Source organism: Curcuma longa, chromosome 6 (genome assembly GCF_044706935.1).
Source record: "Curcuma longa cultivar G26 ecotype Majalengka, Jawa Barat chromosome 6, ITB_CL_G26_1.1, whole genome shotgun sequence".
NCBI classification, from domain to species: domain Eukaryota; kingdom Viridiplantae; phylum Streptophyta; class Magnoliopsida; order Zingiberales; family Zingiberaceae; genus Curcuma; species Curcuma longa.
The window spans coordinates 3,627,158-3,640,855 of record NC_133866.1 but is presented as its reverse complement, the minus strand read 5'-3'; the positions used below and the strand labels follow the sequence as shown (position 1 = coordinate 3,640,855).

Here is a 13,698-nt window from a genome sequence, read left to right as displayed (position 1 = left end):
AGTTGGCCAACCAAGTTTAGGATCTAAAGTTTGTTTGGTCATCCAACAAATGAATTGTTCCTGCTACTCTTCTTAGACATCATCGATAATGTTCATCGATCCAGTGGAGGATCCCAGTGCATGTGCAATTGCTGGTGGATTCCTCACGTCTTTAAAGCATCTTCTACAACAAGGTTCCGATCTCTTGCTTGTTTTGGTCATTGGCAATCAATTTACATGCTCTTATTGCTACGATGTGTCCAAATTTGTGCTTCCATTTAGTCTTTCAGAAATGTTACATAGGTAGCATCTTAGTGTAGATTTCTTCCTTGAGGTTCTCAAAGCCGACTTGCTCGTAGTTGACATTTCAAACACTTCTCCACCAAAAGTATTCGATGGGTCTACATTCCTCCATCGGTATGATGGTCAACACAATTATCAAAAACTTGAGTCAAAGCCTTCAATCTTGTTCAAGATCTTAGCTAGCACTTGATTAAAGAACGAAAATATTTTTGTGCAACTTCAGCTTTTATAAGAGCGTCCGACCTACAGTCGACTAATCAAGAAAATATCACCATGGACAGTTAACAGCTATACCACCAATTGCTTGAACTTCACATTATTCAACCTCCAATTTATATCTTTAGCTAGATAGTGATAGACTACCTAGTATAGACTACTCTTCCATACTATCTTTAAAGTAAAGAGAATATCTATTTGGCACTTAGTAATGATTTATAACATCATTTAAGAATTATAATGATAATTATATATTTTAGTTTGCCCACTAATTAGCCTACTTTGATGTAGTTTTTTTTACCCTCTAAAAATAGTTATCAACTACCAAGGGTTGTTCCATCTACTTGCAAACAAATTAGATCCAATAGATTTTTCATTAATGTTATAAGAGTTTAAGTCCAGGTTTAACATTATCACTTCTACCTTAGATGGAAAATAATTTCACACTCCAATATTGTAATGAGACCCAAACAGTTTGTTTTCCTTCAAGCTACAAGCTAGCCGATGAAATTTGTAGAGAAATTGTTCGACCCCAAAAATTGATGCATCAACCACCAATACCATGGTGGTAACTACAGGTAAAAAAAAAACCACTTAACCTGAAGTTAGTGTCTTCATTTGAACGGAAATTACACTAAAACATACGATTTCCATGTCTTTGTTACGTTAACCTACTGCTCAATATAAATTCTTGTGGACCATATCAAGTGTCCAACAAGTTCAAAACATGAGCCTGATCATCTAACTAACAGATCATGCTGTAAAACCAAGATCCATGTTACCTTCCCCGCTTGGAAGTACCTTCCCCGCTTGGATGTGGGAACTAGCTGCCTATCAGATTGCTTGTGCCCCTGCTTGGATGTGGGATCTAGCTGCCTCTCAGATTGCTTGTGCTCCCGCTTGGGTGTGGGATCTAGCTGCCTCTCAAATTGCTCGTCCAGGTTTGATGCGGCGAGGGGTACTTGCGGTCGCCAGGCCTGCGACCAGCCTAAGATATGTGGCAATACATACTGAAGGGAGGGAAAAAAAGAACAATGATACGAGTTAGACATATAACAAGGAGCAATAATTTGTTTGATAACAGACAGAACAATTTTATTTTTCCAACAGGTGAAATTTCCGTGTTTGAAATGCGTTAGTTATATAGAAAACATGCAGATAGACCATTAGGAAAGAAGAGTTAGCCGTATCATAAATTAGGTGCGATGCATTAGGTATATCGAAAACTCAATTATATACCTCATGTTAAAGGAAAAAACATAGCAGCAATAAAGATACAGTTTTTTTGTCATCACATTCGCATATGGAAATTGGAATGGTTGAGGTGGGTCAATGTTGTCGAAAATAGGAGATCATAAACCAGTGCTTAGTAGCTTACGAAATAAAAAAGGATCTAAAAGGAATGGCCAATGATATTACAAAATGGCATCAAGTTGTGTTGGTTCCAACAATTTGGGGTTGACTAAAATCTCTAAGGATAGATGCATATGTGAAAAATAAATTAAATCTCAACTATTTTTGCAAGGAAAAGCTATACTGCACAGGTCTCTGTGCGATTAAATCTATTGTCTGTAATTTTTCATTGTGTTAATCTTCTTAGATCTTTTTCCCTCATTCCATGCCTGATTAATTCAAATCATACAGCAATTATATTGTCGTTTCCAATTTAGCTCTCTGTGTAGTCCTTCAAGTGAGCAATGTGATTTCTACTTTCTATTTCTGCATTTTTAAGAGGTGTATCTTAAGGCGCTCATATAAGCAACATCAATGATGATCGATTGCCTAACAGATTAAGGTGATTAAATGATGCCACACCATTGAGATCGTTTAAACATCATAACATAAAACATAGTAAATACTGATCGCTGAAGTTTCATGATAAACTAGTTTGTAACACTAAAACCAGCAAGGGGAAGGTCACAAGTTATGGCTACACAACTCCATTAAAACCATTTGTATTGGTTGACAATCAAAATGATATCTTTTGACCGCCAAGCGATATTGATTGGCATTTGAAACCATGATCAAAAGTGCTGTTAAACATCCAAGTTAAGGAATTACTTCATTCAGTTCTTGATATCTTTAGTTCTTTTCTTTCTTGTGATTATTACCACCGTAGTTAAAATTGCAATCAAGAACTTAGGACGAACCAAATCCTAATTAGGATCTAAATTGAGTTAGGATCTTTTGAACCTACAATCCAATCCTATGCCTACTTATTGCTCCTACATAGGATCTTGGTAATGACAACCTTGATTAGATAGAACATATTTTCATTCAATTACACAGTTTAAAGATTGACATTAACTATAGCAAAGGACTTTTTCTGGTCATAATTTGAAAAATTCTTCAACTATATAAGATTTCTTCTAACACCTAATTAGATAAGTCTCATAAACTTATCATCATCATGCATCTTATATTTATAAGACCCTTACTATACGTCGTTATTTGCAATATAAAGATAGAACACTGTAAAATTGCATTTAGTTTTCATATTTATGCTTCATTATATTGGAATGACAGTTTTTACATGTTCATAGTAATACTACTACACATTGACACTTAATACAAGATATAATTAATTATAAATGTCTAGTTCTAAAAAAATTTGATTAAATTGTAGGATCTTACAATCCTACACTCCGATATCTGAATGTATGGATCTCTTTCCATTCCTTCATAGGATTTTGAATCCCCGTATGGACCTCTTACAGAAAAGGACAAGGGTTCAAATTCCTACCCTCTTCCATCGTGATCAACTACAGTTTCTCAATTTACCTCCTCACAAATAATCGTGGAATCGACCGTGTGAGACTCCTATTTTATGCAGAAAAAGTAACTTGATTATACCTTGATTGTAACATTAAGAAGTTAACTCGCTAATTTAAATTTCAAGAGCAAGGAATCCTACATAAGCCTATTTGTGGCACAGACTCTACTGCTATCATCTCAAATATGAAAAGCCTAGACAGCCAATATCCTAATGTAAAGTCAAGGCAATAGGAAACTATGAGGAATGACAAAAAACTCTTAACTTTAGTTCCAAAACATGTAGCAGTTCTATCAATTGACCAGGAGCAAAATAGATCCCTGTTCATCCAAAATCTACCAAAAAAACTATCATGCATCAAGAATCTTACAGTTAATATGTTGCGAATAACGGCGAACTCAGCTTTCGTAACTGAAATAGAAAACCGCTCATTTGTATTCTGGATTTTGTTTGCAACCGCTGTGCAAGTTATGAATAAATTAGGAGAATATGGTAAATAACAAAGTAGCAGCCAGCAAAGACAACTATCAAAAAGTGTGACCCATATTATTTTCATCAGACATACTTCTAAACGCTCATCTGTTGTAAAAGATTATAATATTAAGCTACCCTTTGATGTAAACTAGATATACCAAAAGTAATTCTACAATGTTTAGTGTATTATTATTCATGCATTTAACCCCATCAATAAATTACTGAATGCTGTTTTCTTTCCTAAAACCAACAACAATGTGCAATAACGTTACTTATATCATAAGTTCTACCCACATGAATAAAATCGTATAAATCCTTCTCATTTTATCAATATTCCTCCATTAAATGCTTTACTAAAATTAAAAATATTATGCATAAAACTAAAGTAATTTCCAAAAGTATATGGTTTCCACTTATTTTCTCCTCAATCATCTTTTTCAAAGGCTTGATGGTACAATTCATCGACTTAATCCACATATAACTAGTACAACTTTGTAGTCCACTTCTACTCTTAGTCCTAAAAGTTAGGCTGAATAACTTATTGACTAAAGAAATGATATAAAATAATGTTTTGTTTTGTAGTCAGAACATAGAATATAGTGGTCTTGAAAATTATGATTTTATATCAATTGCCTATATATTGTGTCAACAAATAGATAACTTTGTTAATATTGTAAGGGCCAAACTAAACCAATTTAAGGATAATTTGAAGTCTGTTTGTGTGGTATAAACTATAAACAATAAAGGTTTATTTCCCTTAATTCACAAAATAAACAATTTCCAATCTCTTACTCAAGTTTAGGAAATATCCCTTGTCATTGGGCGAGGGGGAAACTCGTAGTGATTTCTTCACCTGCCCTTCAAGACTGCAAAATTCAATTGCTAAATGATAGGATGAAAATATTATAGCAACGGATATGATCAATCCCAAAACCTTGATTTCATTGAAGGATCATGTAAGAATTCACATGTTTCATCAGGACCCAAAGCAATTAAGTTCCCAGCTTCAGTAGGTGATAAAGCAAAGACCTATAAACAATAAATCATCCAATTAAGCTGTTTTGTCATAGATGTGTGATTCTGAAAACAAGATCATATGAAATCCAGGAAAATGTTGTAAACAATAGAAGCAAATATAACATAATGCAGAAATACTTCAACAAAACTTCAGAAGGAATAAAGACTGTGTTCTTTACCTGCCTCCTTTCCCAATCATACTTCTGCAGTGCAATTGCAGGACAAAATTTCAGCATAACACAGCCTCTCTTAAAAACTCTAGAACGCTGTGACTGGCACAGAATTAGGTTAGTTTTAACACTGAATTTATGCCTACACAGCAACACCAAGAAGCACTCAAACATTCAAAAGAATACATCCACTTCACGGATAGTTGGTAGAACTGGTTCCAATGACAATGCAGCTTTCCCTTTGAAAACTGTGTACTTTGCATATCTTCTAAATGAGGTGCTACCAGCTACGTAAAAAACCAAAGTCCATGAAATACTGTTGTTTAGGTTACAAATACAATTAAACTTCTATCCAACCCATACCATCAGTTGCAAGATCAGGTCCAGATGTAGAAATTCCATGTTTAATCAACCATAGCGACGCCTTTACATCAGCTCTACCAAAGGTTCTGGAAAGTTAATAGAAAAGATTAATAGATAGACTGAGAGACAAAGAGACCACTATGCAGGAAAGTCCAGATCAATCTTCAACAGTTAATCATTTTAATTGGTCATGGTACAGGAACAGCAATCACGCATTCATAACTAGCAACTATCATCTGCAACCTTCAGTCAATTTGAAATTGACATTTGTTTCATAAGAGCTTAAGATCGTACTTCCCAAAGACCATCTAATGCTGCAATATCTTGTCCAATTGATGTATTTCTGCTAAAACATTTAATCACGTGTCTATGGTTCGGTTTCATTGACAATTTTCAAATCAAATACTCATACATCATAAATCAATCACTATATAAGCTAGCAGAATGAGAAAATTTTAAGATTTTATGATCAGACTCGCATCTCTGTTCATATTAACAAATATTAAAGATTATTTATACTGATAAAATGATTAGCATATGTATAACAAAGTATACTAAAACTATCTAATCAATATTTCTGTTTACAAAAGTATATGTAACTATACACTGTAAGACACGTAATGTATTACCAATATGAATCAACAATGTAGAGCATATATATGTGTGTATGTATGTATAGTGCTTTATGGCAATCTTTTCCTCATAGGATTAGTTCTTGTGATTTTATCACAAGGACTAATCCTATGAAAAAAAAAGACTATCAAAAAGCCCTTATTATCTGAGAAAAGACCATGATAAGTAATAAATAGAGTTTATGATGCCAAGATATATGACTATATGCATGCCTGCATACATAGATGGCACCATAGGTCACCTAGTCCATGTGCTTTGTGTTTAAAGACTAGACACTTAAACCTTTCCTTTAATGACTATCTCAACATTAATATGGTAATAAAGGAAAGAATATTCAATGTATTCTACACACACTTAGTTACTGAATCAAAAGCTAAAGGCAGGACGCTTAAATCTTTCCTTTAACAACTATCTCAACATTAATGTGCTAATGTTGTGCCCCAATTTCGTTGGAAAAAATACAATCTTTACATAGATCTATCATTGGTCATAAAGGTCTAAAACCTCAAATACCCTGGCCAAATTTATGTTGGTTAACCATCTTGATATTCCTTTGCCAACCAATAATTATATTGCATATGCTTCCACCATGCAGGACTTTCATTCCATTCCAAGAGCTACCTCTATCCATATGAACAGTATGCTGGGCATAAAAACCCAGCGTATCAAAACAAAGTTTTTCGAGGGACATGATATGATATCCAATCTACACCTCGAACTCAAAATAGTGGATTAATAAAGTCCTTTAACAAATGAGCGATGGAAGATGTTGAAGAACTTCCATGACTTCCCCTATAGTGGCCATTGCACATTGAGAAAGTGCATAACCAAGACGGAAAAAAAATAGTAGAATAATCAAACTGCTCTTTCTATTTGACCTTGCACGTGAAGCATATTTGATTTTCATGCAACACTAAATCCTTATCCTAAATATCAAAGTGCTCGCATCCATAAACCTATGTCAGAAAAACCTAAATCAGCATTCAAATCACCCAAATCAGCAAACGAACTTCATCCTCCAAGCAGATCAGCTTACCGCAACCAAGAATTCATACGAGAAAAAAATGAGGGGAAACTAGTCGAGTAAAGTTAACCAGCTACAAGAAGTCAGCCCGGAGGCTCTTCCCGCGGTCCAGTGTGGACGGAGAGGGCGAGCGAGAAGATCGAAAGCTCGTCGGAAGAGGAAACGAATCGAGAGAGAGAGAGAGAGAGAGAAGGGGAGTGGCTACTTGCCTGGAGGCGAGGAAGCGAGGGAGAGCGGAGAGCGCCATGGTGCGAATTAGGGCAGCGGGCGGCAATCGGTTTAAGAAGGGCCAGGAAAGTAGGGTTGGGGGCGTTGGGAACGAGGAATGTGATAAATTGCAATGGAGCCCTCGCTGTTTTAAGAAATTGCACATTTATTTTAAATTTAACTTTACTGTTTTTAGAAATTTTTTTTTCTTAAAAAAATAATCATAGATCAGAGAAATCCACGTTATATTCTTACGTTAGCGTCGGCGTTTTGCCATAGAGCACCCTCAATTTTATAAAATTATTAAAAGACGTACCGCAGTTTGTTATTCCTTCAAAGGGTGCACATGTTTTCGATAATACTTACTCCATTTTCAAATATCCGAGCTCCAATTCAATTGGAAGAATTAGGAGTGTAATCAAATCGAGCTGAGTCGAACAATAAAAGGTTCGAGCTCGAGCTTGGTTCGTTTTCTACTTGAGTTCGATTTGAACTTTAATTCTTAAGCTTGAGCTTGACTCGTAATAAAATTAAATAGTTCGCGAACAGCTCGAGCTCGATTTAAAAATGACTCGATTTAAAATTAAACGAGTTTCGTTCAAGCTTAATTCGAAAATAATTTATTTAAAAGTTAAACAAGCTTAGTTCGAACTTGACTTGTTAATATATAATATTTATAATTCATGTAATATATATATATATATATATATATATATATGGCTCGTTATATATAATATTTAACACGTTCGTGAGCCTTTAAACGTATTTTCGAGCTCGAAATCAAGTTCGAGCTCGACTCGTTAACTTAATCGAACGAACTCAAATGAATTTTTTTTCGAATCGAGACTTAAATAGCTCACAAGCAGTTTGACTCGTTTACACCCCTAATTGAAATGCATGTAATCTCAACATCTCCTCTCTCTCTCAACTCAAGGAAAGCAAAATCCTCAAAAAGTGGAAACCATGCAAACTGCTCTTCTTGTTTCCCTCTCCGCTTGTGGAAAGTGTTAGGATTTCCATCGAAACTCCCTTGCTCATCATCTTTCGCTCTCCCATTCGACTATAGAATTTAGTTTGGCCTTCTCAATTGGTGTCCTAAGATTGGTCATCTCCCCCCTCTCCTTTCAAGGATCATACGTTAATCTCGGCGAAGCCAATCAATATCCTCCTCTGTCGTGATCAACTATAATTTCTCAATTTACCTCCTCACAAATGGTTGTGGGGCTAACTGTGTGAAGTTGTTGGGGTGACGGATTCCACCTTTATAGAAAAGGATCATAATTAATCTAGTATTGTAAATTGTACTCTTCTTACAGAATGACGCAAGAATGTGGTTCAATTCTAGTTCGGTGAGATCGGGCCACATTGTGGCACTTTACCATCTCAATGCTTGTGGTTGTGTCTCTGGAAGATAACAAAACCTGATCTTTAAAATATTTTGGTAGTATGATGGCCACTTACTAAATATATATTCCTTGTATTAATGTCGTCATCATAATACAATATTATCATTCACAAGAGTTAATCTATAACAACAACAAAATTTAAGATAACACAAAAAAAAAACTATCTTAGAAAGAATTTCAAAATGCTCCTCTATGATGAAATAAAAGAAATCATTACAAGACGACCTTAGGGCATCTGCAACGTTAGCACGTTAATAACACTACAAAAATAAAAAAAAAAATACATGTGGCAGTGGGGTGGGCCCACTGCCACATGAACACGTTCAAAATATTGAACGTGTTCATGTGGATCACTCCTCCACGTCACCCAAGAGATGCTATTAATGCTCCATTTCACTCCTCCACGTCACCCAAGAGATGCTATTAATGCTCCATTTCACTCCTCCACGTCACCCAAGAGATGCTATTAACGCTCCATTAATGGAGCGTTACAGCTGCTCTTATGCAATAATGGTGAAAGCTTGACACTTGTATTCGGGATTATGATGTGATGATAAAAAATGAAATGGACTCCTTAAGTAATGAGAATTCAAATCTCACTCAATGCATATGATACCTTAGGAGTTTGTGACATTGGACCGTCTAATAGATCTCATCTATGCTTCCCGATTTATCATAGTTACCAGTAAAAAATTTCAATGGAATTGAACCGATCATCTTCAAAATTAGTCAAATCATAAAAATTAAATACCTAAATTATCAAAAAAAAAAGTTGAAAGTTTGACGCAACGATGCTTCTACATGTCTAAAAATGCTATAACAATGCTTCTACATGTCTAAAAATGGTATAGCAAGCCTCCTGCCTTCTTCTATTAAAGTCTCAAAGTTTTTAGTCTTCACAAAACCAACCCTCTCAATGGCCTCGCTAACTCAAGACTCCTCTATTTTGGGATATTTGGTGGCTTGTCCAACATATCAGTCTGACCCATGAAAATTTTTTACGGGCTACCAATGTAAATCAGAAAGTGTATATAGATCTTGACAGATGGCTCAGCATCATAAGTTTTTCAAACTCCTCAGGTGTAATATATCATGGATGAGATTTGAACCAAGCCTGTCCCACCTCTTACTATTGCACAAGCGTCAAAGTTGATTAGGGATATCCTTGTGATGAACCTCATCTTAGGGTGATTCCTACGTTTGTTGTGTAAGTGGTCCAATAATACATGGAACATGGATTGAGTTGAAGACACGCGATTTTGGTAAAGTTAGTTTTGCCAAATGAATAAATATTTAGGCAAAGATCCAATTAGCGTTCTTTTTTTTTATCAAATTGTCAAAATGTGCCCCATTTTAATTTTTTATCAAAAGAGCATCTCATCCTTGTTGATGCAATCATGCCCATAAATTATAGTTTTGATGGTTGACATCAATAAAACTTAAACTAAATTATGAGAAACTTCACGTATGTATAAGTGTGTAGGGAAGTCCTTACAAATAAAAAGGTCGGATGTGAGGCAAAGGGAAGTCCAAAAAAGTCGAGAAGCGAACTCTTAATGAGAGAAAGTCCTTAGAGGTCAGAAGGCCGGATGTGAGGCAAGTGAAGTCCAAGAAGATCGATGACCATATTCTTGGCCAGAGAAGATAAATCGAGTGTATCACGGATCAGATACGTAGGAGGTAATTTAAACGAATTTGATCGTTTAGAATAACCAATAAAACTCCCATCAGTCAATTGATCATGATATTCAATTGACTAATATTGGTACCAGTTGATTGGAAGTGAATCATCAATCGATTGATATTATTGTTTGGCCTTGATTCTATGTATCAGTCGACTGATTACCATATCAGTCAGATTGATTTGAGGATCGATTCGACTGATAAGGGATATCAGTCGACTAATTTTATTTCGGAGACAAATAGAAGAGGATCGATTCGATTGATAAGGGATATCAGTCGACTGATTCTATTTCGGAAGTAAACAGAAGAAAATCGATTCGACTGATTCATTACATCAATCGACTGATTCTATTTCGGAGGCAAATAGAAGAGAATCGATTCAACTGATTCATTACATCAATCAACTGATTCTATTTCAAAGGCAAATAGAAAAGAATCGATTCGATTAATTCATTATATCAGTCAACTGATTCTGTTTCAGAAGCAAACAGAAGAAAATTGATTTGACTAATTCATCATATCAGTCGACTGATTCTATTTCGGAAGTAAACAGAAGAGAATTGATTCGACTAATGACTCGATTATCCATATTAGTTGACTGGTAAATGAATCGATTCAATTGATATTTGAAAATTGACAAAATCAGACACCATTTCAAAATGTTCAGAAGTCATTATTTGATCACTGACCAAATTAGTTGATTGATTTCTCATATCAGTCGACTAATAGCAAGAAAAATTGAGCAAGTTTAAATGTTGAAAATTAGTTGTTTATTGGCACTGTTCATACGATTTTACTCTAAGATTTCTTGCTCAAATGCTGAAGAAGTCATCTGATATTCAACTACACAACTTGGAGCAATCTCTAGAAGAAGAAAAAGCAAAACTCTTAAAATCATTATAAAACTTCTCTTCTTCTTTGTATTTTCTGTCTTCTTTTGCAAGCTATTGTAATTCTATTGTAAAAAAGTTGCTCCGCCTTCGGGGTTTGTCCGAGAAGGAAAAGGTTTAGTGGAAGTGGTGAGTTGAGAGTGGATCCTTGGATTAATCACCTCAAGGAGGCGGATATCAAGTAAAATCATCCGAGTTAGCATTGGTTGTGTGGTGTGGCTAGTTCTATGAAAAGTTTCCGCTGATCTAGTTCAAGACTAAGCGATTTGAGCTATTCAACCCCCTTTCTAGTTGACAAGATCCCAACAATCCCCACGTAAAATGACATAACTATCGTCCAATACTATTCCTAATTTATCCCACCTATATTTTTTTGCTTAAATTCTAAATCGATCAAGTGCATTGTAGCAACTACGAAACCATAACTGTTACACAGTTGTAGCAGCTACGATTTCGAAGTTACTACAACTGAGCTGCCATACAATTGTAACAACTATAATTTCGTAACTACTACAACTACAACAGTTATAACAGTTATGATTTCGTAGTTGCTACAACTACAACAGATGCAGCAGTTATGAAATTGTAGGTGCTACAATATGAAAAATAATCTTATATAAAAAGGATTAAAATTCTTTAGAACATCCGAAAAGTCTTTAAATAATTTTTTTGGGTCTCAAACTGGGCTATTATGGGTTACACTTGATAATAATGTAAATATCTAAACGAACTTCGATTTGATATATTATGCGTTCTGTAGTTCAACTCGAGATAAAAATTATGGCATCTCAAAGCTTATTTAACATTTGTTGTGACAGCTACAGGTTCATACCTGCTACAATTATGTAATAGTTACAAAATTGTAATTGCGACAACTATGTAACAATTTAGTTATAGTAGTTACAAAATCATAACTGTTACAACTGTGTAGCAGCTACAAGTTTGTAGCTGCTACAATACGCTTTCGGTTTGAGATTTAGACAGGAAACATAAAGAAAAGATAATGATGAAAATAATATAACAGAGGATAGTTAAGTAATTATACATGGCATGACATGGGATGCCCTTTTGATAAAAAAAAATTAAAATAAAGCGCTTTTTGACGATTCAATAGAAAAAAGAATGACATTTTGATCTTTGCCCTAAATATTTTTGAGTTGTTTATTGACTGTGTGAGCAACCATAGTTACAAGCATGGCAATGTTGAAATACAAGAAATTTAGGAGTATAAAAATGAAGGGTGAATGAGAAACGAATGGGGGACAACGAAGTAGCTATCCTCCCTCAACGTAAACACATATTTTTCATCTCCTCTTAATATTAAAAATACATTTTTTACTTTAAAAATACCTTTATAGTTTTGACTAAAATTAAAAATTCTTGTCAAAGCTAAGCAATTTAAAAGAAATTACTTCATGTTGTAGTAATTTTTGGCCTACTACTACAATGTATACATATTTTAATCAAAATTACTAAGTAGATATAATTAAAATCATTATAGATTATAGCAGCTTTGACCAAAATTATTATACGTGTGATAATGTTAAAACAAAATTGATATAATAGTATTCAAGTAATTTGAATCAATTTAAAATAATTTTAATCAAATTAAAAATATTTAATAAATAGAACTTTGCTTAATAATCTTTGACTAAATCCCTATATGAAAAGAAATAGGATAATAATCAACATCAATGAAGTTTTATCTTAGATAGGATAGACTAAAAATTAATGGAGGTGCGGGGAATTGAACCCCGTGCCTCTCGCATGCAAAGTGAGCGCTGTACCATATGAGCTACACCCCCAAGTTGAAATGCATGATTTAAAGAGAAGTGAAAAATTAGGATAATAATCAACATCAATGAAGTTTTATCTTAGATAGGATAGACTAAAAGTTAATGGAGGTGCGGGGAATCGAACCCCGTGCCTCTCGCATGCGAAGCGAGCGCTCTACCATATGAGCTACACCCCCAAGTTGAAATGCACAATTTAAAGAGAAATGAAAAATTAGGGATATTTCTAAGAAATTTACCTACACGATCTCTGTTATTTTGTTTTTCAAAATAAATAAATAATAAAAATTACTCAAGTTTCCCTTATCAATTTTTTCACTCGATATTCTATTATTATTAATTATTTGATTAATCACTCGACGATCCGATATATTTTAATTATTAAATAAATTTAAAAAGATCATGTTATGGGTTAACCTGCCTTGGATTTCGTTATGTTGAATTATTGGAAATTGAATTGGCTAGGACCTGACTCAATTGGAGATGACATATCGGATAGGATTAGAAGTGCAAACGAATCGAATCAGCTCGCGAGTTTTTCGAGCCAGTTTGAATAATATTTGATTTGTATTTGAAATTATTAAATTCGAGCCGAACTCGAACATATTCGATAATTTTTCGAGCTGAATTTGAATATATAATATTATGTTCGACTATTCGCGAGCCGCTCATGAGCTTTTATTTAATTTTATTATATATTTATTATTTTCTATTATATTATTTAAACTCAAATAATTCGAATCGAACTCGAATAATTTAAGGTATAT

General features: G+C 34.3%; 1 protein-coding gene and 1 non-coding gene across 2 annotated transcripts; both read right to left on the bottom strand.

Moving 5' to 3' along the window:
• Positions 1 to 1,235: 1,235 nt before the first annotated feature.
• Positions 1,236 to 7,260, bottom strand: LOC141830444 (single-stranded DNA-binding protein WHY2, mitochondrial-like). The gene is made up of 8 exons (XM_074717882.1): positions 7,162 to 7,260; positions 5,296 to 5,381; positions 5,119 to 5,219; positions 4,942 to 5,034; positions 4,680 to 4,774; positions 4,538 to 4,611; positions 3,642 to 3,730; positions 1,236 to 1,508 (listed from the first exon to the last, which is right to left on the bottom strand). Exons 1-8 carry the CDS (start codon positions 7,197 to 7,199, stop codon positions 1,236 to 1,238), a joined length of 849 nt encoding a protein of 282 aa, XP_074573983.1. The 5' UTR covers positions 7,200 to 7,260.
• A 5,777-nt stretch (positions 7,261 to 13,037) lies between these two features.
• Positions 13,038 to 13,110, bottom strand: TRNAA-CGC (transfer RNA alanine (anticodon CGC)). Its single transcript has one exon. It is a non-coding gene; the product is annotated as a tRNA-Ala (tRNA).
• Between the last annotated feature and the right edge of the window lie 588 nt (positions 13,111 to 13,698).